This window comes from Diceros bicornis, chromosome 7, assembly GCF_020826845.1.
Source record: "Diceros bicornis minor isolate mBicDic1 chromosome 7, mDicBic1.mat.cur, whole genome shotgun sequence".
Taxonomy (NCBI): Eukaryota; Metazoa; Chordata; class Mammalia; order Perissodactyla; family Rhinocerotidae; genus Diceros; species Diceros bicornis.
The window spans coordinates 87,934,823-87,961,970 of NC_080746.1; the positions used below are offsets into that span (position 1 = coordinate 87,934,823).

Here is a 27,148-nt window from a genome sequence, read left to right on the forward strand (position 1 = left end):
TTTATGCAAGACTTGAGATAACCATAAAGATAAAAACCTATAAGAGATACACAAAAGATAAAGAGAAAAGAATCAAAGAAAATCACTACAAAAAACATCAAATAACAAAGGAAGACAACAAGAGAGGAAGAGATGTACAAAACAACTGTAAAAGAGACAGAAAACAATTAACAAAATGACAATAGTAATTCCACACCTATCAATAATTACTTTAACTGTAAATGGATTAAACTCTCCAATCAAAAGGCACAGAGTGGCTAAATGGATAAAAAAACAAAATACTGTGATATACTATTTACGAGAAACTGACTTTAGATTTAAGGACATACATAGGCTGAAAGTAAAGGGATGGAAAGATATACCAAACAGTAACCAAAAGAAAGCAGGGGTGGTTATACTTATATCAGACAAAATAGACTTTAAATCAAAACTATCTCCAGAGACAAAGAAGGTTGTTATATAATGTTAAAGAGTCAATTAAACAGGAAGATATAACAATTATAAATATATATGCACCCAACATCTGAACACCTAAATATCTAAAGCAAATATCCACAGATCTGAAGGGAAAAATTGACAGAAATACAATAATAGTAGGAGACTTCAATACTGTACTCTCAATAAGAGACAGAACATCCAGAAAGAAAATCAATAAACAAAGAGCTGACTTGAACATCACTATAGATCAAAGGAACCTAAAAGACACATACAGAACTTCTCAACCAACAGAAGAATACGCATTGTTCTCAAGCAAACATGGAACATTCTCCAGGATAAATCATATGTTAGGTCACAAAAAAAGTCTTACCAAACTTAAGACAGAAATCATTCCAAGTACCTTTTCTGACCATGGTGGAGTGAAACTAGAAGTCAATAAGAGTAAAAAAACAAAAACAGGAAAATTAACAAATATGTGGAAACTAAACAACAACACACACTTGAACAATTATTGTGTCAAAAAGAAGAGAATTTAAAAAGTATCTCAAGGGGCCAGCCCGGTGGCGTAGTGGTTAAGTTTGCGCACTCCACTTCAGCAGCCCAGGGTTCACCGGTTCAGATCCTGGGCATGGACCTACGCAGTGCTTATCAAGCCATGCTGAGGTGGCGTCCCACATATAGCAACTAGAAGGATGTACAACTATGACATACAACTATCTACTGGGGCTTTGGGGAAAAAAAGGAAAAAAGGAGGAAGACTGGCAACAGATGTTAGCTCAGGGCCAATCTTCCTCAAAATAAATAAATAAAATCCTTTTAAAAAAAGGAAAAAAGAACTGGGAAATTAATTAAAAAAAAAAGTCTCTCAAGACAAATGAAAATGATAACACAACAGACCAAAACTAATGGGATGTACCAAAAGCAGTACTAACAGGGAATTTTATAGTGATAAGTGCCTACGTTGAAAAAAAGAAATATCTCAAATAAACAACCTAACTTTATATCTCAAAGAACTAGAAAAAGAGGAACAAACTAAGTCCAAAATCCAGGCCAGCCCAGTAGCGTAGTGGTTAAGTTCGTGCACCCTGCTCTGATGGCCCAGGGTTCACAGGTTCAGATCCTGGGCACGGACCTATGCACCGCTTATCAAGCCATGCTGTGGCAGGCATCCCATGTATAAAGTAGAGGAAGATGGGCATGGATGTTAGCCCAGGGCCAATCTTCCTCAGCAAAAAGAGGAAGATTGGCAACAGATGTTAGCCCAGGGCTAATCTTCCTCACCAAAAAAAAAAAAAAAAACTAAGTCCAAAATCAGCAGAAGGAAGGAAATAATAATGATTAGAATAGAAAAAAAATCAAATAGTGAATAGAAAAACAATGGGAAAAAAATCAACAAAATTACAAGTGGGTTTTTTGGAAGGATAAACAAAATCAACAAACCCTTAGCTAGACTAAGAAAAAGAGAGAAGATCCAAATAAATAAAATCAGAAATGAAAAGGAGACATTACAATGGATGTATCAGGAATAAAAAGGACCATAAGAGACTATTACGAACAATTATACACCAACAAATTCAGAAATAAAAAGGATCATATGAGACTATTATGAACAATTATATGCCAACAAATTGGATAACCTAAAGGAAATGGATAAATTCCTAGAAACATACAACCTACCAAAACCGAAAAAAGATGAAATAGAAAGCCTGATCATACCAATAATAAATAAGGAGATTGAATCAGTAATCTAAAACTTCCCAACAAAGAAAAGCCCAGGACCAGATGGCTTCATGGATGAATTTTACCAAACATTCAAAGAAGAATTAATATCAATCCTTCTTAAATTCTTCCAAAATACAGAAGAGGGAACACTTCCAAACTCATTTTATGAGGCCAGCAGCAGTCTGATACCAAAGCCAGACAAAGACACCACAAGAAAAAAACTACAGGCCAATATCCCTGATGAACATAAATGCAAAAATCATCAATAAAATTCTAGCAAATCGAATTTAACAGCACATTAAAAGGATCATACACCATAACCAAGTGGGATTTATCCCCGGGCTGCAAGGATGGTCCAAGAATCCTTGGTCCAAGGATGGTGCAAATCAATCAATGTGATACACCACATTAAAAGAATGAAAGAAAAAAACCATATGTTCTTCTCAATGGAAAAAGCATTTGACAAAATTCAACATCCATTCATGATAAAAACTCTCAACAAAATAGGTATACAAGGAACTTACCTCAACACAATACAGGCCATATACAAAAAGCTCACAACGAATATCATAATCAATCCAGTATAACGCAAGGGTGCCCATTCTCACCACTTCTATTCAACACAGTACTGGAAGTCCTAGCCAGAGCAATTAGACAAGAAAAAGAAATAAAAGCCATCCAAATCAGAAAGAAAAAAGTAAAATTATCTTTGTTTGAAGATGACATGATCAGATATGCAGAAAACTCTAAAGATTCAACAAAAAAACTATTAGAACTAATAAATGAACTCAGTAAAGTTGCAGGATACAAAATCAACATATAAAAATCAGCCACATTTCTATACACAAACTATCCAAAAAGGAAATTAAGAAAACAATCCCATTAATGATAGCAATGAAAAGAATAAAACATTTAGGAACAAATGTAACCAAAGTGGTAAAAGATTTGTACAGTGAATATTATAAAACATTGATGAAGAAAATTTAAAAAGACACAGATAAATGGAAAGACATCCTCTGTTCATGGATGGAAGAATTAATGTTGTTTAAATGTCCATATTACCCAAAGTAATCTATAGATTCAGTGCAATCCCTATCAAAATCACAATGTCAATCTCTACAGAAATAGAAAAAGTAATCCTAAAATTCATGTGGAACCAAAAAAGACCCTGAATAGCCAAAGCAATCTTGAGGAAGATGAACCAAGCTGGAGATATCATGCTTCCCGATTTCAAAATATATTTCAAAGCTACAGTAATCAAAACAGTATGGTACCAGCATAAAAACAGACATATTGGCCAATGGAACAGAATAGACAGCCCAGAAATAAATCCGTGCATCTATGGCCAACTGATCTTCGACAAGGGTGCCAAGAATAAATAATGCAGAAAGGATAATCTACAATAAATAGTGTTGGAAAAACTGGATAGCCACATGCAGAAGAATGAAACTGGACCCTTATCTCACACCACATACAAAATCTCATACCACATACAAAAATCAACTCAAAATGGATTAAAGACTTAAATAAAAAGACCTGAAACCATAAAACTACTAAAAGAAAAACACAGGGAAAGAGCATCTTGACATTAGTCTAAGCAATGATTTTTTTGAATATAACACCAAAAGCACAGGCAACAAAACCAAAAATAGACAAATGGGATTACATAAAACTAAAAAGCTTCTGCACAGCAAAGGAAATACTCAACAGAGTGAAAAGGCAACCTACAGAATGGGAGAAAGATTCACAAACCATCTATCTGATTAATGGTTAATATCCAAAATATATGAGAAACTCATACACTCAACAGTAAAAAACAAATAATCCAACTAAAAAAATGGGCTGAGGACCTGAACAGCCATTTCTCAAAAGACATACTAACGGCCAATAGGTATATAAAAATGTGCTCACCATCACTAATCATCAGAGAAACGCAAACCAAACCCCAAAGGAGGTATCTCCTCACATCTATTAGAATGGTTATGATCAAAAACAGAAGAGACAACAAGAGTTGGTGAGGATGTGGAGAAAGGGGAACCCTTATACTATCTTAATCAGACTAAAGGAGGAAAGTTTATCATCTGCTTAAACAAATTCACACTACGGTGTGAAACTCCTGGTCAACGGAGTGACCGTCAGGATCCTTCTATTGTAAAAATATATTTTGCTCTTTGTAATTAATGTCATCTATAGGGTAATACTTTGAAATCATGGAATATCTTCTCCCCCAACAATCTTTATTTTACTCTTTATCTCATTTTATTGTCCGTCTTCCTCACTAGAAAGTAAGCTCCACAAGGGCAGAGATTTTTGTCCTTTTTATTCATTGCTGTATCCCCAGCGCTTAGAACAGTGCTTGGCACACAGACCTTCAATAAATATACATTGAATGAATCATCCTTAGTTGTATACCTTTGCATTCTCTACCACACCGAGAACAACTTAAAGGCAAAAGTGATATTTCCTTCATTTTCGTATTTGCAGAAAATAAGCACAGTACTTAGCAAATAATAATGACTCAATTAATGCTATTTTAATTTCTACAGACATGGTAAATCAGTTATAATATACAGGCCTGATTTGTTTTCCTCATCTATAAAATGTTAAAAATAATATATATCTAATTACATTACTGTAAGAATAATGAAAGTTATTTTAATATTTCTTTTTTAAATAAAAGATGAAGCAAAAATCCTAATTTGAAAGTCAAGGCTTTCAGGAAAAACGTACTAAATTGTATACCATATGATATATGAATTTTTGTCTGCTTTGCTAGCTTACGTGTTTAATGGTGTTTTACTGATACAACACTAAAATACCACGTTACTTTTTAAGCAATACTAAGTTACTTTACCTGTAGCGCTTTTAATGTTTCCTTCAATCCTTCTATTTCTTTTTCTTTTATTTCTGTAGCAAGTTGATATTTTCCCTTTAAGTAAAAAATTATTTCAGTACTTTCCCATGTAAATGACATTATTTATGGGGAAAATAGAAGAGCTCAAGGACCAAACTCTCTACTTTAAACCTAATACTTCGCAGGCTTTAAACTTGTATCTGCACTACAACTTACATTTCTAATGACTTCAAACTATCATAAAACTACAACCAGGCCATATAAGATCACAAATATCATGAAATGGAAAATCTTATTATAACAACAAATCATTTTATCAGTAGAGCATTTCTGATAACTTATGGACACTATATAATTAAATATTTAATTCATATAGCTAGAATCAATATACTCTATGGGCCGGCCCCGTGGCTTAGCGGTTAAGTGCTCGCACTCCGCTGCTGGCGGTCTGGGTTCGGATCCCAGGCGCACACTAATGCACTGCTTCTCCGGCCATGCTGAGGCCGCGTCCCACATACAGCAGCTAGAAGGATGTGCAGCTATGACATACAACTATCTACTGGGGCTTTGGGGGAAAAATAAATAAAATAAAATTATTAGAATAAATATACTCTAATTAGTAAGATACAAGTACATTTGTCTTATAAATATAAAGATATGGGAGAACTTTTAAAAGAAAGTCTTTTGCTAAAATTAAAAAACTATAAATTATTAATATAAACAATATGTCCTTTAATATGATAAAACCATGTATTAACTATTAAATAGCTAGAAAAAATATTTAATGCAGATGAATTTCTAGGATTGTTCGGAGTTGTGTCCTTTTCCAGTTTGTCTGCACCCAGATGCAAATCATTTTAATGTTTTTTAAAGAAGGTAATTACATTGAAAAAATACTAAAAATATTTTATACTTGATAGAAACATTGCAGTAGAGTGGAAAGAGCATTAATTTGGGGGCTGAAAAGATCTGGGTTCTAGTCCCAACTGTGCCACTTCAAAATGGGAGCTTCAGCAAGTCATTTAATCTTACTGGGCCTCAGTACTCTCATGTGTAAAACAATAGTGGTTAAGTAACATAATTCCCTTAGGTCCTTTCTGCTTCTAAGATTTTAAGCAATTAACAATCTCCATTAGCTTACTAATAATGCTCCTTCCATTATAGTGGACTGATAATTAAATGCATTTAAGTATGCTTTAAATTAATAAAAAATTAACAAATACCTTTTCTTCTTCCAAGGTACACATCTTCATTTGCAACTGATAAACAATTTTAAAAATTAAAATACAGGTAAATAAACTGTTAACAGCGATTTACACTGGTCAGTAAGACTATAGAAATATTTTACATTCTATATTGTTTGAACTTAATATAATGTGAATATGCTACTTTTACACTGAGAAAATAATAAAAGATATAAAAGGGGGTAAAAGCCAGTCACCAAAGGAAATGAACAATTTAATCACACTGATTAGAGACACCAATCATCCCTGAAAGTTCAGTTTTTCTCTCCAAAAGGTTTTTTTTTTAAATGTTTCAATATTTTGCCATCTACTCACAAATAATAACATATAACATTTTCTGAAGGCACACATAAAAACGATATCATTGGTATTTGCATTGACAGTATACTCTGAAATTTTTTTAAAAATGCATGTGGCAATCTAGTAAATAAATAATGGCATTTTAAAACAGAAAAACAAAAATGAACATGTCAAAGAAAACTAATTAAATATTCCAAGCAACACAAGGATACTAGGCAAAGTTGTCAAGAAACAAAGTTTTTCTTTGGAACTTCTCCATTTCATTTTCCATATTCCTCACTTAGATTCAAGAATCCTTTCTTTAAAAAAAAGAAAAAAAACAAACAAAAAAAAAACAAGGAAAAAAAAGGACCCAAGCACACTTTCTCCTCTACCCTTCAAATACCTAAATATTCTTATCTTGCCCAAAGTCCCTTGTGATAACAGAAACATAGACTTGGTCTCTCCTAGAGAATACTAGGCTGTATATTTGGATTCTGCTTCCTTACTCTTCAATTAAAACTCCATAACTTTGATGAGACAAATCTCAGACTAAAAGAAACCAAGTTTATCGTCTGTTTAAACAAATCCACACTACAGTATAAATTGCCAATAACTTTAACCTACTAGTGATTTACGTTATATAGGTTTATTTCCTTCTATACATTTCTCTTTCTAAACACACACACTTGTATGGAGATGAAGACAAAAAAGAGGGAAGGAAAAAGGAAGAAAAAATGGTGACGTTGAGATGACTATAAGAGGAAACACTTCCAGAGGATGTTTTCCATGAGCACATTTCATACATTTTCTAACTAGGGACTGAAGAGAAATTTGAGGTAGTAAAGAAGAGCTATAGAATTTAAAATAATTGAACGAGTTGCTATCCATTTCTTTAAAATATTTTTCTTTTCTTTTTTTCTATTTTTCTACTACTCTTTCTTAGTTGCTGACAGTTAATATTTAAGGAGGCTTCAGTTAATATTTATGGGGATGATAATTCACATCTCCTCATCCTTTACATCTCCCTACTTGCCTCAGCTTTTCATCAGTGTTATAATTCCGGCTTGGGTAAAGCAGTAATGTGGAAAAGGTTAAGATCTTAGGATACTCTCATCAAAGAGAGAAAAGGGAGAAGGCAGAGAAAGAACAAGAACACACATATCACTAACCTGATTTATTTAGGACAGATGAAAACACATCTTGAAGAACATAGTTTTAGCAATTTCTCTCCTTAACTAACTCATTCTACTATATTGCACATTTTTTATGAGTTGTGATTCAAAATAACTTTATTCATTTTCTGCTACCAATAATATCCTTTTCATCTTCAGTGAATACGGAGAAAAACTCGTGAAAATATTCATATAAGAGGGGAGAAAAGTGCAATAATTAAAACTGTAGTGTTTGTCTATCCTTATGAAATTACCTGCTTTTTAAAAACTGCCATCGCTTCTTTGTGTTGCTTTGCTAATGTTTCCTTTTGATTCTGAAGAGTTTCCTATTTTAAAAATTATGAAAAGTTAAAACAAATTCCAGCAACTTTCAGTTTTAAATTTTAATTAACAATTTAAATAAAAATTAAATATATTTGTATACATTCTTTTATGCTCTTGAAATGCAACTTCTAAACCAATTTTATGATTTTTTAACTGTCATGGAATCAGCATACAATAAAATTGCTTCCAGTTGCTTCTTCATGATAAAATACACTGCTTTTTAAATTTTTAAACTCTGAACATGGATTGTTCCAAAGCTTTCTTCAAGAAAATATCTTTCATCAAAAGTTATTAAAATTAACAGAGTAGTACACAAGCAAATTATAGTCTTAGAGTTTCCAAAGAAACCCATTTTATTATCTAAGCACAAATGTTCACACGGCAACACATGATTCTTTAAATTCATTGAAATAATTTTTTTTACAAAACCAAAACTACCATAGGGCATTTTTTAAAAAAAACATGATTCCATTTCTTCCCCCTTTTTTGGTAGAGGTTGTATGTTCTGTCCTTTAGATTCAAGACAACTTTAAAATTTTTCTTCTATTTTTATCAAATAATTTTATAATTTTAAAAAATAGATCTAAAAGTGGCAAACACTTTCAAATGTCTGTTTTTAACTCCATGTTTCTAAATATACATTGATTTGTCAATTTAAAAAATTTATTTACTGACCTCCTAATATGACAGTTGGGAATTTAGCTTTCTTCTACAACCATTACCCTACAACTCCTCCCTCTATTTTTCCAACAAAATTATATAAAAATTGTGGCTTAAATCAATAGTCAGTATTTATACTATTACGACTATGCAATTTTTATTTAATGCTGAGCCATACAGTATACCATGATTACATTTCTATTCTCATACAAAGTCTTATTTTTCCTGGTTAGCAATTACTTTAAAATACTTCAATTCCTACAGCTAATTTTAAAAAATAATACTGCCAGTTCCCAGATCTGTATCAACTGGTTCATATTCTCAGATGCAAAAAAAAAAATTGAATGGAAAAGGCAAGGTGAGAAGATCCCAAGAATAACTTAGGAAATCCCAAACTGCACAGGAAGTTAGACAGATTTAGAAAAGCTGTAGATGTTGGACAAAAGCTTTCAGAGGTGATTGCCCAAAGTTTTTCCTGTGAAAATAAATTAGACCTAATCCACTCCTGTAAGCAAGGAAGAGTTTATTAGATACCTCAGGGATAGGTTCTTTAAGGACTGAATTCTGAAGCACATGTGACTTCCAGCTCTCTCCTCACTTTCTGTGAACAGCCTTTAATCCAGAAATAGAATATTTAATAAACTGGCATGGGAAATAGACCCATTACTAGGTCTCCAAATCCAGACCTTCAAAAAGCCTTAGAACAAAAGCAGAATAAACTGGGGTCTTACAGATGACGGCCTTACACTCACTGGAGGAGTGAGTCTCTTGGTACAAGACACTTGGAGATACTTATTATAAGCAGAAAGGACACTGAAAAAAGCCTGTCCTAAACTAGCTAAGAAAATGAAGGGAAAAAAATCAAGCAGTAGATCAATGACACTGCCCTGAGGGGAAATCATGCACCGAACTTCGCATTTTATCCTCAAACTTGCAAAGAGAAATTTCTCTAAATATTAAAATAAACCATGAAAATTTTCTATTCATACCATAAACCCTGACATCATCACGTAACTCTCAGAGTCAATGAGCTATCCAGATAGCAGGTATCTAAAAATCCAGAGATACATCCCCCTGTTTCAGCCTGTAAGTGTTATCCTTGGATCCTCAAGTGAGGAACAGTATTTTCTCCTTTATGACACCATACCCATTAACTTAAGAGATAGGGATCTACTATATAAACAGAATTGCAAAATTAAATTCTTTCCTAATTTTTTTTTGAGATCTCTGAGGATTTTTCTATTCATAATCAGATCATAGCTAATTTGGATATTGACTTACTTGTACCTTTGTATGGGATCAAACCAAATTGAAGATCTCCATGAAGTGGCACTCTTTCTGGACAAAGTGTCTTACTAATATTGGAAGCAAGGTTCAGATTGACCCATCTAAACCTCTACCTAACTTTACACAATACCTCTAAAACCAGAAGCTAAGAAGAACTAAAGCCAATACGGTCATGGGCCACATAACAATATTTTGGTCAACAACAAACTGCATATACAACAGTGGTCCCATAAGATTAGTACCATATAGCCCAGGTGCATAGTAGGCTGTACCATTTAGGTTTGTGTAAGTGCACTCTATGGTGTTCGCACAATGACAAAATTGCCTAACAATGCATTTCTCAGAATGTATCCCTGTCGTTAAGCAACACATGACTGTAGTCCAAAAGCCTAATATAAAAAGGATGAGTCACCCTTTATCAGTCTTTAAACACTGTTCTTCCCTAGTCAAGAAACTGGTTGAAAATAAAGATTTGTTCGAGTCGTTAAGGCCATAAATAAAATAACCATTGCCCCAATTCTTTGTAATACTTAGCCCAAATACTATTTTATCTTCAGTGCCACTTGACTCTACATATTTTACCACTATAAATATGTGCTCTGCTTTCTATACTGTCTCTTTAGATCAAGTTAGTTTCACCTGTCTGTTTTGTCCCGGGAAAGTTGACAATTTACCTATCCCTCAGGGGTTTAATGAGGAACCTTAAGGACCTTAAATTTCCCTGTAACTCTACACTTACACAATATGTGGGCAAGTTTTTGCTATGTTCTACAGATGAGGTGGGCTCTAAGACTGACTCCAGTTATCTATGTACTGTTTTAGCTCCGAAAAGACATGAAAATTCCAAAGAAAGTTTAGAATTTTGTCATAATAAAGTACGTTATTTAGGGTATGATGTATCCCAAAGAGGTAAATCTATCATTCCTGATAAATAATAAGCCATTCAATACTTTCCAAGGGTGGTTTCTAAGAGACAATTAAGAAATTTTCTGGATTGCACTGGCTACTGCAGACATTGGGTTGCAAATCTCTGAAATTGACACGTCTCTATATAATTTAAGTCCTCAATAATGGAACCTCTCCCTTAGGAACTTAAACATGAACAAGAATTCTTTGATTTAAAAATAACTCTTCTGGCCCGGCCTGGTGGTGTAATGGTTAAGTTCTTGCGCTCTGCTTCAGCAGCCCGGGGTTCGAGGGTTCGGATCCTGGGCGCAGACCTACACACCACTCATCAAGTCACATTGTGGCAGGCGTCCCCCATACAAAGCAGAAGAAGATGGGTATGGACATTAGCCCAGGGGCAATCTTCCTCAGCAAAAAGAGGAAGATTGGCAACAGATGTTAGCTCAGAGCCAACTTCCTCTCACCAAAAAACAATTTAAAAAACAAACAGGGGCCAGCCCATGGCTTAGCGGTTAAGTGCGCACACTCCGCTACTGGCGGCCCAGGTTCAGATCCTGGGCGCGCACTGATGTACCGCTTCTCCGGCCATGCTGAGGCCACGTCCCACATACAGCAACTAGAAGGATGTGCAACTATGACATACAACTATCTACTGGGGCTTTGGGGAAAAAAAAAGGAGGAGGATTGGCAATAGATGTTAGCTCAGAGCCGGTCTTCCTCAGCAAAAAAAGAGGAGGATTAGCATGGATGTTAGCTCAGGGCTGATCTTCCTCACAAAATAAATAAATAAATAAATAAATAACTCTTCAACAGTCATGCCCCACCCCGCTCCTGGAGCCTTCCTAATTGTCATAAAGCTTTCTACCTATTTGTACCTGAGCAATGTAGACAAGCCCTTAATACTCTAACGGAATACTACCACAATCTTCCCCTAGACCCAATGGCAAAAGCCTACTCCTTATCTAAGGACAATATTAGCAGTAGCCAAACTAGTAGAGGCCTCTATTGATTTGGTTTCAAGATCCTGTTTAAACTTGATGGTTCTGTATAATGTACAATCCTTTTGCTTACTGAAAACACATTTCTCAGCAAACAGGCTTACCTCCTATGAACTTTTATTACTTTCTCTCTCATGTATTCCCACTCAGTGCTATACTTTAAAGCCTGCTACTCTTTTCCCATTACCCAAAGAAAGGGAATTCTATGAGATCTAGCCTCTGCCAAGCACTGACTATGCCTCAAACAAGATCTGTTAGAAACTCCTCCTAGAAAACCTAGGTTTAATCTTATTTGTTGATGGATCATTTTTTGAAACTGAAATGGGAAAACATCAGGCAGAATACATTGCAACAGTCTCAACTGACTCCTAAAATATGACTCCTCGACAGAGGTAAAATCGGCCCAGATGACAGAACTTATCCCACTTAGCAGAGCCTGCCAATTTTCAAGAGATAAGAGAGTTAACACAACACTAATATCAGGATATGCCTTTTGGAGTAGTCCATGATTCTGGAATACTGTAGAAACAATGAAAGTTTCTGACCTCAGTAGAAATCCCAATGTAAAATGGCCACAGTTTTAAGTGTTCTAGTGCTTCCTAAGGAGGTAGCTATCATATAGCCCTATTAAAAGGGATAACACGAAGGCTAAAGGAAATGTCCTTGTTTATCTTTATGACACACAGGCAGCCCTCAGTCAGGTCCTGGCCCCCAGGATACTCCAAAAAGCCAAATGTTTGTAGAGATTCCAAAATGCTATTTTGGAATACCCACAACTGGCTCCAGAGTTTGAAAAATATACATGGTTGCAAATTATAAAATAATCTCTGGTACTTTCAGGACAGACCCCTGGTGGCACCAGAGAACCTCAATGGAACTTTGCAAAAATTTTTACAAGAAAATACCCATCAGAGCAAGGACATGCTGAAAGCTATACTCAATTAGCATTGGTGAGAAAATTTTACAAGGATTGCTAAGAATGTCTCTGGCACACACCTCATCTGTTTCCAGCACAATCCTGGTAAAAACTGTTACCCTTGTAAACCCAAGCTTCAGGATCCCACTGAACATGTCCAAATGGATTTCCTAAAATTAACCCATGCACTGGGTTCTGAATTTGTTCTGATAATTGCTTGCTACTTCTCTGGATGGACTGAAACTTTTTCTTGCCAGAGAGCTACAATTATGAGAGTAGAGAAAATAACTTGATTTTGTGTTCCCAGTCTGAGCATCTCCAGTGACAGGCACTCATTTTACTGTGACTGTTATTAGAGAACTGTGCAGAGCCTTGTCATTTATTTAGAAACTTCATTGCCCTAATCATCCTCAATCTTGAGGAAAAATAGAGAGAGATAATGGCATACTAAATCTGACACTTGAACTTTCATGACCAAGCAGTTTACCTCTAACTCTCAAGACCATGAAGTCCACACTCCTACACTCATTGACTTCCATCATATACACTTGCTAGAGGTTGCCACTTGAAGCTGGCTACTCCTCCCCATGATTTTGGACATTTCCTTATGTCAGACAAACCTGGCAAAGTATTCCAGGAAACTCATAAAATATGCTTCATAGTCTTATCTCCAACTGATATAAATTGCCTTTCCTCTAGACGATCTAAAATCCAGATAAACAAAAGTGAGAGAGTTCGTTACCATTAGGCCTACCCTCCAAGAAATGACAAAAGGAGTCCTGCAGGTTGAAATGAAAGGACACGAGATAGTAACTCAAAGCTGTATGAAGAAATAGATTTCAGTAAAGGTAACTACACAGGCAACTATAACAGCCAATATTATTCTAACAATGGTTTGTAACCCCACTCTTTGTTTTCTACATGGTTTAAGAAACTAATAAATTAAAAAAAAAACAATTATTAAACTAAAAGCTAGTATTATGAAAACTTTGGTTTGTAACTTCACATTTTGTTTTTTTACATAATTTAAGAGACTAACACATTTTTTAAAATTATTAGTTTATGCTTTTGGGCATACAATATATAAAGATGTAATTTTGTAATATCAGTAAGTGAAAGGGTGTGGATGGAGCTATAAAGTAACAGAGTTCTTTTATGTTATTAATGTTAAGCTGGTATAAATTCAAATTAGGGCGTTAGGATAGATGCTAACTGCAATCCCCTTGGTAACTTGAATCCCCTTAGTAAAAAAAAATAGCTATACAATATACATAAAAGGAAATGAGAACAGAATTTAAATGTTACACTACAAAAAACCAACAAACACGAAAGCTAACAGTAATGCAGGAAATGAGAAACAAAAAAGCCATAAGACATATGAAAAACAACACAATAACAGAAGTTAGTCCCTCCTTATCGGGAATTTAAATGTAAATAGATTAAATTCTCTAATCAAAAGACAAAGAATGGCAGAGTGGATAAAAAACATTATCCAACTATATGCTGTCCACAAGAAATGCACTTTAGATCCAAAGAAACAGACAGGTTAAAAGTGAAAGGATGGTGGGGCCGGCCCAGTGGCGTAGTAGTTAAGTTTGTGCACTCCACTTCCGTGGCCCAGGGTTTGTGGGTTCAAATTCCAGGCGTGGACTTACACACCACTCATCAAGCCATGCTGTGGCAGCATCCCACATATAAAAAACAGAAGAAGACTGGCACAGATGATAGCTCAGCAACAATCTTCCTCAATCAAAAAGAGGAAGATTGGCAACAGATGTTAGCTCAGGGCCAATCTTCCTCACACAAAAAAAAAAAAAGTGAAAGGATGGAAAAAGATATTCCATGCAAATAACACCCAAAAACAGAAAAAAGACAAAATGGAAAATGGACTTTAAATCAAAAAAAGTTTACAAGAGACAAAGAAGGACATTATATATTCAAAAAGGTTCAGTACAGCAAGAAAATAGAACAATTATAAACATCTACACAGCTAATGAAAGACCATCAAAATATATGACAAAACTGGACTACAAAAATGGACAGAACTGAAAGGAGAAATACATGACTCTACAATAACAGTTAGAGGCTTCAGTAGCCCACTCTCAATAACGGACAGAACAACCAGACAGAAGATAAGGAAATAGAGGACTTGAACAACACCGTAAACCAACTCGATCTAACAGACACATACAGAACATTCCAACCCCAAACAACAGAACACACATTTTTCTTAAGTGTACACGGGACACTTTCCAGCATAGATCATATGTTAGGGCACAAAAATTGAGTCTCAGTTGACTTCAAAAGATAGCTATCATGCAAACTATCTTCTCTAACCACAATGGGATGAAGTTAGAAATTAATAACAGAAGAAAAAACAGTTAATTTGTGGAAATTAAACAACAAACTCTTAAACAACCAATGGATCAAAGAATAAATCACCAGGGAAATTAGAAAATACTTAGAGATGAATGAAAACAAAAATACAACATACAAAAACTTATGGGATACAGCAAAAGCAGTGCTAAGGGGGAAATTTATAGCTATAATGTTTACATTAAAAAAACAAGAAAGATCTCAAATCAACAACCAAACTTTACATCTTAAGGAATTAAAAAGAGAAGAACAAACTAAACCCAAAACTAGCAGAAGGAAGGAAATAATAAAGATGAGAACAGAAATAAATGAAATAGAAAATAGGAAAATAATAGAGAAAATCAGTGAAACTAAAGTTGATTCTTTGAAAAGATCAACAAAATTGACAAGCCTTTAGCTAGATGGACTAAGAAAAAAAAGAAGACTCAAATTACTAAAATCTGAAATGAAAGTGGGGACATAACTACTGATTCAGCAGAATTAATAAGGATTATGAGAGTACTATGACAACAATTGTACACCAACAAATTGGATAACCTAAATGAGATGGATAATTCCTAGAAACTCAAAACCTACCAAGACCAAATTACGAAGAAATAGAAAATCTGACTAGACCTATAACTAGTAAGGAGTTTGAATCAGTAAGCAAAAATCTCCCAACAAAGAAAATCCCCAGACCCGAAGTCTTCACTGATGAATTCTACCAAATGTTTAAAGAAGAACTAACAGCAAACCTTCTCAAACTTTTCCAAAAATTTGAATAGGAGGGAACATTCCCTAACTCATGCTTGGAAGCCAGTATTACCTTGATACCAAAGCCAGACAAAGACATGTCAAGAGAAGAATACTACACACCAATACCCCTGATGAATACTGATGCAAAAATCCTCATCAAAATACTAGCAATCAAATTCAGCAGCATATTAAAAGGATCATGCACCATGACCAAGTGGGATTTATCGCTGAGATAAAAAGATGGTTCAACTACAAAAATTATCAATGTGATTACACTATATTAACAGAATGAAGGGAAAAAAAATATGATCATCTCAATTGCTACAAAAAAAGCATCTGACAAAACTCAAAACTCTTTCATGATAAAAAGACTCAACAAACTAGGAACAGAAGGAAACTACCTCAACATAATAAAAGCCATATATGAAAAACCCACAGCAAACATCATATTCAATAGCGAAAGATTGAAAGCTTTTCCTCTAAGATCAGGAACAAGGCAAGGATGCCCACTTTCACAACTTCTATTCAATATAGTACTGGAAGTCCTAGCCAGAGCAATTAGGCAAGAAAAAGAAATAAAAGATGTCCAAATTGGAAAGAAAGAAATAAAATTATCTCTGTTTGCAGATGATATGATCTTATATGTAGAAAACCTTAAAGATTCCACAAAAAAGTTGTTAGAACTAATGAGTTCAGCAAAGTAGCAGTATACAAAGTCACACAAAAATAACTTGCATTTCTATACATTAAAAAGGAACAATCTGAAAACAAAATTAAGTAAACAATTACATTTACAACAGCACCAAAAAGAATAAAATACTTAGTAACTAACTTAACCAAGGAAATGAAAGACTTGTACAATGAAAACTAGAAAATGCTGCTGAAAGAAATTTAAAAAGACATAAATAAGTAGAAACACATCCTATGCTCATAGATTAGAAAACTTTATACTAAGATGTCAATACTACTCAAAGTTAGCTACAGATTCAGTGCAGACCCTATCAAAATCCCAGTAACATTTTTGCAGAAATGGAAAAATTCATCCTAAAATTCATATGGAATCTCAAGGAACTCCAAATAGCCAAACAATCTCAAAAAAGAAAAACAAAGCTGGGAGACTCACACTTCCTAATTTCAAAACTTTCTAGAAAGCTCTAATAATCAAAACAGTGTTGTACTGGCATAAAGACAGACACATGGACCAATGGAATAGAATAGAGAGCCCAGAAAGAAACTTTCACATACATGGTCAAATTATTTTTGACAAGGGTACCAAGATCATTCAATCCGGAAAGGACAGTCTTTTCAACTAGTGGCGCTGGGAAAACTGAATATACGCATGCAAAAGAATCAAACTGGACCCTTACCCTCATCATCTACAAAAATTAACTCAAAATGGATCAAACACCTAAATGTAAGACCTAAAACTATAAAACTCCTAGAAGAAAACACAGGGTTAAATCTTCACAACATTGAATTTGGCAATGATTTCTTGGATATGACACCAAAGGTACAAGCAACAAAAGAAAAAATAGACAAATTGGACTTCATTAAAATTAAGAATTTTATGCATCAAAAGACACTATCAACAAAGTAAAAAGGCAACTCACAGGAGAAAGGATTTGCAAATCGTATATCTAATAAGATATTAATATTCAGAATATACAGAGAACTCCTAAAACTTAACAACAAAAAAACCAAACAACTCGATTCAAAATGGGCAAAAGACTTGAACAGATATTTCTCCAAAGACTATATACAAATGGTCAATAAGCACATGAAAATATGCTCAACATCACTAATCATTAAGGAAATGCAAATCAAAACTATAATGAGATAACACCTCACAACCATCGGGATGGCTACTATCAAAAAAAAACAGAAAATAAGTGTTGGTGAGGATGTGTAGGAATGAGAATTCTTGTGCACTTTTGGTGAAAATGTAAAATGATACAGCCACTGTGGAAAACAGTATGGAGGTTCCTCAAAACATTCAAAATAGAATTACCATATGATCCAGCAATTCTACTTCAGGATATATACTGAAAAGAAATTAAAGCAGGGGCTCAAACAAATATGTGTATACCCATGTTCACAGCAGCATTATTCACAATAGCTAAAACATGGAAGCAACTCAAGTGTTAATCTATGAATGAATGGATAAGCAAAATGTGGTATAAGCATACAAACGATTATTACTCAACCTTTAAAAGGAAGGAAATTCTGACATATGCTACAAAATGGATAAACCTTGAGGATATTATGCTGAGTGAAATAAGCCAGTCACAAAAGGACAAAGACTGTATGATTTTACTTATATGTGGAACACAGAGTAGTCAAAATCATACAGAGAATAGAATGGTGTTTGCCAGGGGCTGGAGAGAAGGCAGGTAATGGGGGGTTACTGTTTAATGAATGGGTATAGAGTTTCAGTTATACAAGATAAAGAGAGTCATCTGGATAGTGGTGATGGCAGAAGAACATTATGAACATATTTAACACCACTGAACTGTACACCTAAAAATGGTTAAGATGGTAAATTTTATGTTATGTGTATTTTACCACAATAAAAAAAATGGGAAAAAAACATCTTCCTGAAGCCACTTGAGCCTAGACCCCATAACCTTCTATATATTCCAATTCTGACTTGTCCCTTTTGAGACACTAAGACCCTGTCAAGGTAGTGTTCTCACTTCTTGCAATGAGTTCTAATAAACATAGATTTGTTTTATTAACAAGTTGTATGGTGATATTTTGGGGAATTCAACAAGACACTTCTAATTTACACTGCCAACAAGAATACATGAAAGATCCTATTTTTCTACAAGTTTGTAAAGGTAGGAATCTGGCTTTATTTTGCTTCAGCTGGAACTCAGTTCTAATACCATTTCTTGAATAATCTATTTTTCCCTATTGATTTTAAATGCCACCTTTATCATTCACTAAATTATGTTATGTATTTGGATCTACTTCTGGACTCATAATATTATGTTCTAAGGAATACCTATCTATTCACGTACACTACACCAAATTTCTTTTTCAAAAATTTCCCAGCCACTCCTGTATGTTTATTTCCACATAAACCTTAGAAACCAGCTTAAGTATGGCAAACATGCTCTTGGTATTTTAAATTGGACTGTATTAAACTTACTGATTAACTCGAGGATTCTGATAACTTTATACTGTTGACTCTCTCTATCCAAAAACAAGATATGACTTTACATTTGGAAATGTGCTTGGAGTTTCAATTTGTACTTGGTGTTTATCTGTTTTTTCTCTCCAGAGACAGGTCTCTGTTTCAGACCTGTGCCTCAGACAATCCAACTCTAGTTTTACTTCCATATTCTACATGACCTTGTGGGTCTTTCTGGCCTCAAAATTCCCATTGTTTCTAGTTTGGTCTTTCCTCTGTCACTTTAGTTCTGATTCTGATATGTTATCTCCAAGTTCCTGTTTCAATATTGCCAAGTAGTGAGAAGAGGGGCCAACGTAATTAAGCTTTCAATTTTTAGCTGTTAAGATTATTTTAGTGGAAAGGCATGAAAAAAGCACCACCAAAAATGCTTGTATATAGATGAGGCTAGAGAGAGAATCAGATCTGATCCTATTTTTTAATATTTGGTTACAGCATGTAACAACAGCCTGGGAAAATATGGTACTATTCTGAGGTTTCACTTCTTAAAAAATATTTTGGTTCCTCTATAACACACAATATGTTTCTCAGATATGAAATAGTTCATAGTAGTTTTCAGAGTTATTCTCAGTGTCACCCTTAGCTATTTTCTTACCAGAAAGCCTGAAAAAAAAATTCTGTTTTCTGAAAGCCCAAATGTTATTAACAGTTTTAGTTGGAATTTTCTTGAGACTTCATTTAAAATGATGCACAATCCCCCAGAATATGTTTAAGAAATTTAAAAATTAACTCTGCAATTAAGAATTAGAATACATTTTTAAATAGATGCTAAAAATGCTAATCTGAGGGAAAAGATACTCACATTTTGCCATTTAAGCTCTTGTGTCTCCACAATAATTTTACCAATCTGCTCTTCATATTGAGTTTCTGCTTCCTAAATCAATAAAAAGAAGAAAAATGGTAGGAAAATTAGGACTTTAAAACTTTCAGTTTCAGAGCTCCTTCTAGAGAGATAAAAAGAGCATCCTCCCACCCTTAAAACTTCCAGTTTCAGAGCTCCTTCTAGAGAGATAAAAAGAGCATCCTCCCACCCTTACAACAAGAAAAAAGATGGACAAATTGCAAATTAAACAGACAAACCCATTAGAGAACTGAGGTCCCAAATCAATCAAGTAATGCAAAATCTGGACAGAGAAAGGTGCTTGCAGGGAGAACAGAACCGCAGCATTCGCTTACCTGCGACATAAGCCACTGAATACTGATAAGAAAACTCAGCTAAAAGTCCTTAATAAATTGCTACACGCAGCACATGGGCTAGGGTAAGAACGTGAATCCCTTGGGGGCCCCAGAAATATACCTCCTATCAGGCTCTTCCTTCAAGTACCCACCAGGTGCTTACAGGGAAGGATGGGAAGAATCTGAGAAAGCCTTCCCCTGTGGTGCTGGCTGGGGAGGAGAAGAGCAGTCACAAGCCATCTTCCCTATTTCCCCTACAGACCAAGAACCTTGATCTGCAGGAGAAAGGGCAACAAAAACTCTTATCTAAGCACACTCGCAGAAACCCTCTGCAACTGGGAAAGGGAACCAACAGCCACTGAAAACCTCTACCTAGAAAGACCTGTCCTTCTGATCCCCCTAAGGAACAAAAGCCTTAGTCTACAGGGGGAGGGCAATAAAAACCATAGCAAGAGAGCATCTGTGGAAACCCACTGCAGCTGGGAGGAGAGGCCAGGAAAATAAAACAACAGCTCTGTTGTTGGGGAGGAGCAGGAATACACGCTGGCCCAGCATTAAAAAGGAAGGAGGGATGGGAACTCTTGTGAAGACCTCACCCTGAGACCCAGGTTCACCTAAGACAGAGGCTTTAATAAGAACACCAGAGAATGTCCCTATTCCCCCACCTGCCACCACCACCTGACCAACAAGCGTCAAGTAACAAGGACAGGGAGATACAGCTGAGAGAGCCGCAAAGGCAGACTCTCTGTGGGAAACAGCATAAAGGGAAGATCTAAGTCAAGTGGGGAGGCCCAGGGCCAAGCACAAAGCAGTTATTTAGAAAAACCCTCTGATTTTGTTTAAAATAATGTAAAACTCCTGAATTAGCCCACACCATAAACACAAGGTATCACTAGAGAAATGTGAAGCTTGTGTTGAAAAATTCTACAGGCAGACTTGAAAACTGCCTGGAAGAGTGCTGAAGGTGGGCCCCACCACATACAGAGAGCCCTTCTGCAAAGACTGGGAGTTTGTTTTTTCTTTACGTTCCAGGTATTTAAGTAAATCTCTGTCAAACAAAGCACTAGCTGATCACTAAGCTAAAAGCACAGTGACTTCAGTGACCACATATAACAAAAACTGCAGATTTTACAAAATGATTTCAGAAAAGTCACTAAACAAACAAACAATGATGACAACAAGCAGCCACCCTGGGGAGGGGGAGGAATCTGATTTCCAGACTCGCCACATATTCAAAATGTCCATGTCCAGTTCTCAACGAAAAAATTACAAGGCATGCCAAGAAACAGGAAAGCGTGATCCATACACAGGGAAAAAAGCTAATAGGAACTCTCCCTGAGCAAGCGCAGACCATGGACTTGCTAGCCAAAGACTTCACATCAACAACGTTAAATATGCTCAAAGAGCTAAAAGAAACCATGTACAAAGATACTGCAGCCATTAAAATGTTAATAAGGGAATGCTACAAACAAGTGTATGCTCATAAATTTGACAACTTACAGAAACGGACCAATTCTTCAAAAAACCACAAACTACCAAACCTTAACCAAGGTAATATGTATAATCTAAATAGCTCTATGACCATTAATTAAAAAGCTCCTCAAAAAGAAATTTCCAGGCCAAGACGGTTTCACTAGAGAAGTCTATCAAATATTTAAAGAAGAATTAACATCACTTCTAACAACAACAAACACATAGAGACAGAGAGTGGATTGGTGGTTACCAGGGGTGATTAGGCACGTGTGTGGTGATGGATTGTAATTAGGTTGGGTGGTGAACGTGATGTAATCTACACAGAAATCGAAATTGAATGATGTTTTTGATGAAATTTATATAATGTTATAAAACAATGTCACCACAAAAAAAAAAATCACTTCTACAAGTCCCTTCTAGAAAAATAGAAGAGGAAGGAGCACATCCTAACCCATTTTATGAGGCCTGTTTACTGTGACGCCAAAACCAGACAAAGGCAGTACAAAAAAAAGAAAACTGAGACCAATATCTCTCACAAGTTTTTTTTTTTTTAAAGATTTATTTATTTATTTCCACCCCCCCCAAAGCCCCAGTAGATAGTTGTATGTCATAGCTGCACATCCTTCCAGCCGCTGCATGTGGGATGCGGCCCCAGTATGGCCGGAGAAGCGGTGTATCAGTGCGCGCCCGGGATCTGAACCCGGGCCGCCAGCAGCAGAGCACGCGCACTCAACCGCTAAGCCCAAAGGAGGAGAGATTGGTAATAGATGTTAGCTCAGAGGCGGTCTTCCTCAGCAAAAAGAGGAGGATTAGCATGGATGTTAGCTCAGGGCTGATCTTCCTCCCAAAAAAAATAAAATTAAAAAAAAAAATTAAAAAAAAACTCATCAAAGGTACAGTTAAGATTCTGCCTTTCATTGTATGTAAATTTTACTATAAAGAATGAAAGCTGTAAAGATATATTCAACTCTGCTTAATAATATGCATTCTGAAGTATTTAGGAGGAAGTGCACTGATGCCTGCAATTTACTCTGAAAAAAACAAAAATGAAGTTGAAGGGATAAATAGATGGATAGATATGTGATAAAGCAAGTATACTAAAATATTAATGGTGTCTGAGTGTTCACTGTCAAATTCTTTCAGTTTTGCTGTATGTTTGACAATTTTCATAACAAAATGATTGGGAGAAATCAAAGAGTAGATATTAACAGATAAAATATGTTTGTTATGAAATACTTTCCTTATGACTCTCTTACATATTCCTTGCTTTATTACACACACACACACACACTTATGCTATGGTGTTCAAAGATAGGCTTTCACAAAAGTTGTCTCATTTAAAACGCTTTCAGCACTAAGTAGCAACATCAAGCCCTGACTCACAATGGCTTATAAGACTTATCATCTCACATGATAATGGGTCTAAAGGCAGAGTGCTTCCAGGATTGATTTTCAGTGGCTCAACAGTATCATCAAGGACTATGATTTTGCTCATCTTTCCATTTTGCCATTATCCAAGTGATTTTCCTTAGGCTTTTCACCCCTCTGCTACTTTAATTGCAGGCATTAAGGACAGAAAGGACATTACCCTGCAGTAGAAAAAGTATAATCTCTTAATTAAAGGGTAACAAAACTTTTCCCAGAAGCTTCCCAACACACATCTTCTAATATCTCACTGGCCATAACTAAGTCACATGCCCACTCCTAAACCAGTCATTGGCCAGGGGAGTGCACTGGACCTTCATGAGTGGTTAAGACAGTCAGGATTCACCTGACTCACACTGGTGAGAAGTGGACCCTAAGACACAATCAGGGTTCCTCCAACACGGAATAAGGGAGGGAATGTATACCAACAGGTTATGCTATGTGATAAATAAAGTGAGGAGAGATCAGAAGCTCTTGGGTAATACATACCTACAGTCAAAACAAACTGAAAAAGGAAATAAGCGTATACACATTTGTTGGGGGGGGTACATATAATATGCATATCTTCCTAAAGCAAGTGGATTGAAAATGTGCAAGATACTGCTTTCTTCACGTGGGCCTGGTTATACACTTCTCTTTTAGTGGCTAGAGTGGGTTCTGAGATCTTACTCTGATTTAGATATTGATCTGAGAATTTTTATGTACTGATTAATTTAATCATGGGTATAATTTTATGAAGTAAAGACTCTCATTATCGCCCTTTTATAGATGAGGACACTGGGTTAGCAAGAGGATAAGTAACTTGCCTAAAGTCACATAGCAGGTAAACAGCAGAACCAGTATTTGAACCTAGATCATCTGTCTGCAGAATCTCCTAAACATGCCATTATATTACCTTTAAGAGACTGGGGGTGCTGTAGGACAGTATGGATTGTTATGATATACTCTTTTCCTTCAAAAACTTCAGAATTTAATTTTTATATCCCACAAAAGTTAGAAAACCATTCAAAAATCTATGTATTAGATTAAGTTGACTTACATGAAAACAATAGTTTAAATACTAATTAGGAAAGAGATTTTTAAAAATATGAACTTTTAGGCTACCCCATGCATATTAGAGCTATTTATCTTGAATACTTTGTAGCTAATCAAACCAAGAAACTATCTGAAAGAGTAATTAGTATTTTATCAGACAACATGAGAAACTGAACGGGGAAATTTCATAGGAGGTGGATTATGAGTTTGAAAAGGAGAATAAAAATACCCAGTTACAGTTTTGGCTGCTTGGACATGTGCCTGCTCTATGTACTATGTCCCTAAATCTATTCAGGGTCAAGAATTGAAGAGGCCTGACCATCACAGAGCCCATCTTGTAAAACTACAGCCTGAAGCAAGCACTTTAAAAAAACCATGACACTTTCTAAAGGTTATAAAGAGTAAATAAACCATCAAATTACTCCTCTTTTATTGTTTTTGTAAAAACACTTAAATCCTTGTAGTCCTAAGGCAGCTAATAAAAAATAAACACTTTAAGGTTCTACATTCTTGGTACTTTATTGAAGTTACAGATGGGATTCTTACCAAATTTATTTTTTTCATTGACAATTTAATAAGAATTTTTATTAATAACTTGTGAAAGCTTCTTGAAGAAGGAATGAAAGATAAAAATAAAAAATAACAATAAAAAGATAAATAATTTTTAATAGAAAGCATGAAGTTAAATTAAAATCCTAATATACGAGAAGCATATTACATGATGTTACATTTTGGCAATGTAGATAACACCCACTATATCAATTTTCCATGCAGTATAAAAATATATATTCTATAAATCATTATAATTACAAAGGGGTATGATTCCACTCATGGCATAACTAATTTTATGGGGCAATGAAATGTTGCTTAATGTCATTTACCAAATATTATACCATTAATTACCCAGTTTTCCTTCACAATTTCCTTAGCAAATCATTGCTACTTTAGGATACCCAAATTTCCATTGGCTTTTATTTATTGCTAATTTAAAATTCCAGGACTTACTGTTTAGATATTTAATAAGTTTAATGTGTCCTTTCTCTGAATTCCCATAATTCTTTCTTCATAATTCTATTATGATATATAATATATACTACATGAGAGTATACTAATTAATTTGCATGGTATGTTCTGACTATTAAATTTTAAATTTTCTTAGGACAAGATTGAGTAGTGGTTTTTCAAAGGTTATCAAATGAATGCATATTTTAAAAGTTTGAAAGTTCTGTGCTGGAGGTCTTTTATCCCCATTGTATAGAAGATTTGACTTAGAAATATATTTTGTTTAAAAACTTTCAACCTACTTCCAATTTTTAGAATCTAATGATTTCATATTAAAGTCTGGATTTTTAGTTTTTCTGCAATAATTGGATGAGCTGATAGTATAGGGCCCATTTTTCTATACGGCAACAATTTTTTGGAGCTAAATGGCAGATATAGGTTGAACTAAAGGCTCTCCAGTTCAACACAATTTCCACTCTATTCACATCACATGTCAACTACCTGAATCCTGAAGGAAGCTGAATTTGTGACCCCTCTGCTATTGTTCATCCCTACTCATCAGCCATTCTGTAGATCTATCCGATAAGGCAATTAGCGAGAAATGGTGTCTAACTTCAAAAAGCACACATTATGGATTCAATATAAACTTTTTTGTTGATTCAGTCTGTTTACTTGTAGATCATTATTAATTTAAAACATTCTATTTTTTTTCCAAATATTATCATTACCAATTTACATCCATAAGGGAAAAAATGAGTAATTCTGTTAATTACAGCATAGCTAAGTACTGAAAGACAGTTCAGTAAAGTAAATTCTTTCTTTGACTTTAATTTATTGTCTATTGTGTTTTGCTTCTTTACTATCTACCTCTTTGCAATATGGCCCAATTTTATGTTGACTGCATTATGCATTCCAGTTAATCTATTATATATATTAATAGAAAAGCATCAGACAAGGAATAGAGAGGTCAGAGTACTAGTCCCTTAAAGTCTCTGGGTTTTAGGTTGAACTAGAGCTATCCTAGGTCACTTCCACCTCTAAAATTCTACAATTTCACCATCCTGCAAAAAGACTGGTCATTTAGAATACATCTCCAAGGTCAGAGAGAGAAGGAAGTACAGACAGATGATCCTAACAATCACCATTTGCCATTTCCCTAGAGGCTGAGAAACAGGCAGATCCACTAGCAGTCTTGTGTGGACTGACTTAGTGTTCAGGACCCACCAAGGAGGAGGGATTCTGGCAAATATCCTAGGATTTTAGTTGGAAGCCCAAAGAGCTAAACTCTTGGAGTACAGAGTGAAAATAAACTAGCCCTCACAAAGATGGAAACTCAGCCTCCAGTCAGCTCAGTCTCTGATGGGTAAAATGATCTGCCCCATCCTAATTTACAGAAGCAAAGGTGAATCTCTCCAGAGGAAGATAACATTCTCCAAAGCCTCAAATTTTCTTTGCAATTTTTCATGCACTATGTCAGTCATTCAATCAAAATTCACCCTACATCTCAGGAGATAAGGTGAAACGACCAAAAAACAAGAGAGAAAAGGAGACAATAGAAATGGATCACAAGAGGTCCAGATATTGGAGTTTACAGATAGACTTTAAAATATATGAAACTAATACGCTCAAGAAATATGACAAAATGAATTTCAGCAGAGGATTGAAAATTATAAAAGAAGAACCAAATGGAAATTTTAGAACTGAAAAATACAAGAAGTGAAATTAAGAACTCAATAGATTGACCTTATCTGCAGATTAGATAAACTGAAGAGAAGATTAGTGAACTGATAGGACAGAAGAAAATAACCAGACTGAAACATGGACAGAAAAAGAAGGAAAACATAAACAAAAAATCAATAATGATATGGAAGATAGGAACATGATTGACAAAGTTGACCAAATTCATAGAACACTGCACCCAAGAAATACA

The 27,148-nt window shown here is 35.0% G+C and overlaps 1 protein-coding gene across 1 annotated transcript in view; it reads right to left on the reverse strand.

Moving 5' to 3' along the window:
- The window catches only part of CCDC73 (coiled-coil domain containing 73), a 121,948-nt gene that overhangs the window by 75,581 nt on the left and 19,219 nt on the right, over positions 1-27,148 (reverse strand). The window contains exons 2-5 of the mRNA XM_058546199.1: positions 19,910-19,981; positions 7,967-8,038; positions 6,238-6,273; positions 5,015-5,089 (exon numbers count right to left, since the gene is read on the reverse strand). Of these exons, the coding sequence (XP_058402182.1) occupies positions 5,015-5,089; positions 6,238-6,273; positions 7,967-8,038; positions 19,910-19,981 (255 nt within the window). The remainder of the gene's footprint in view (positions 1-5,014; positions 5,090-6,237; positions 6,274-7,966; positions 8,039-19,909; positions 19,982-27,148) is intronic.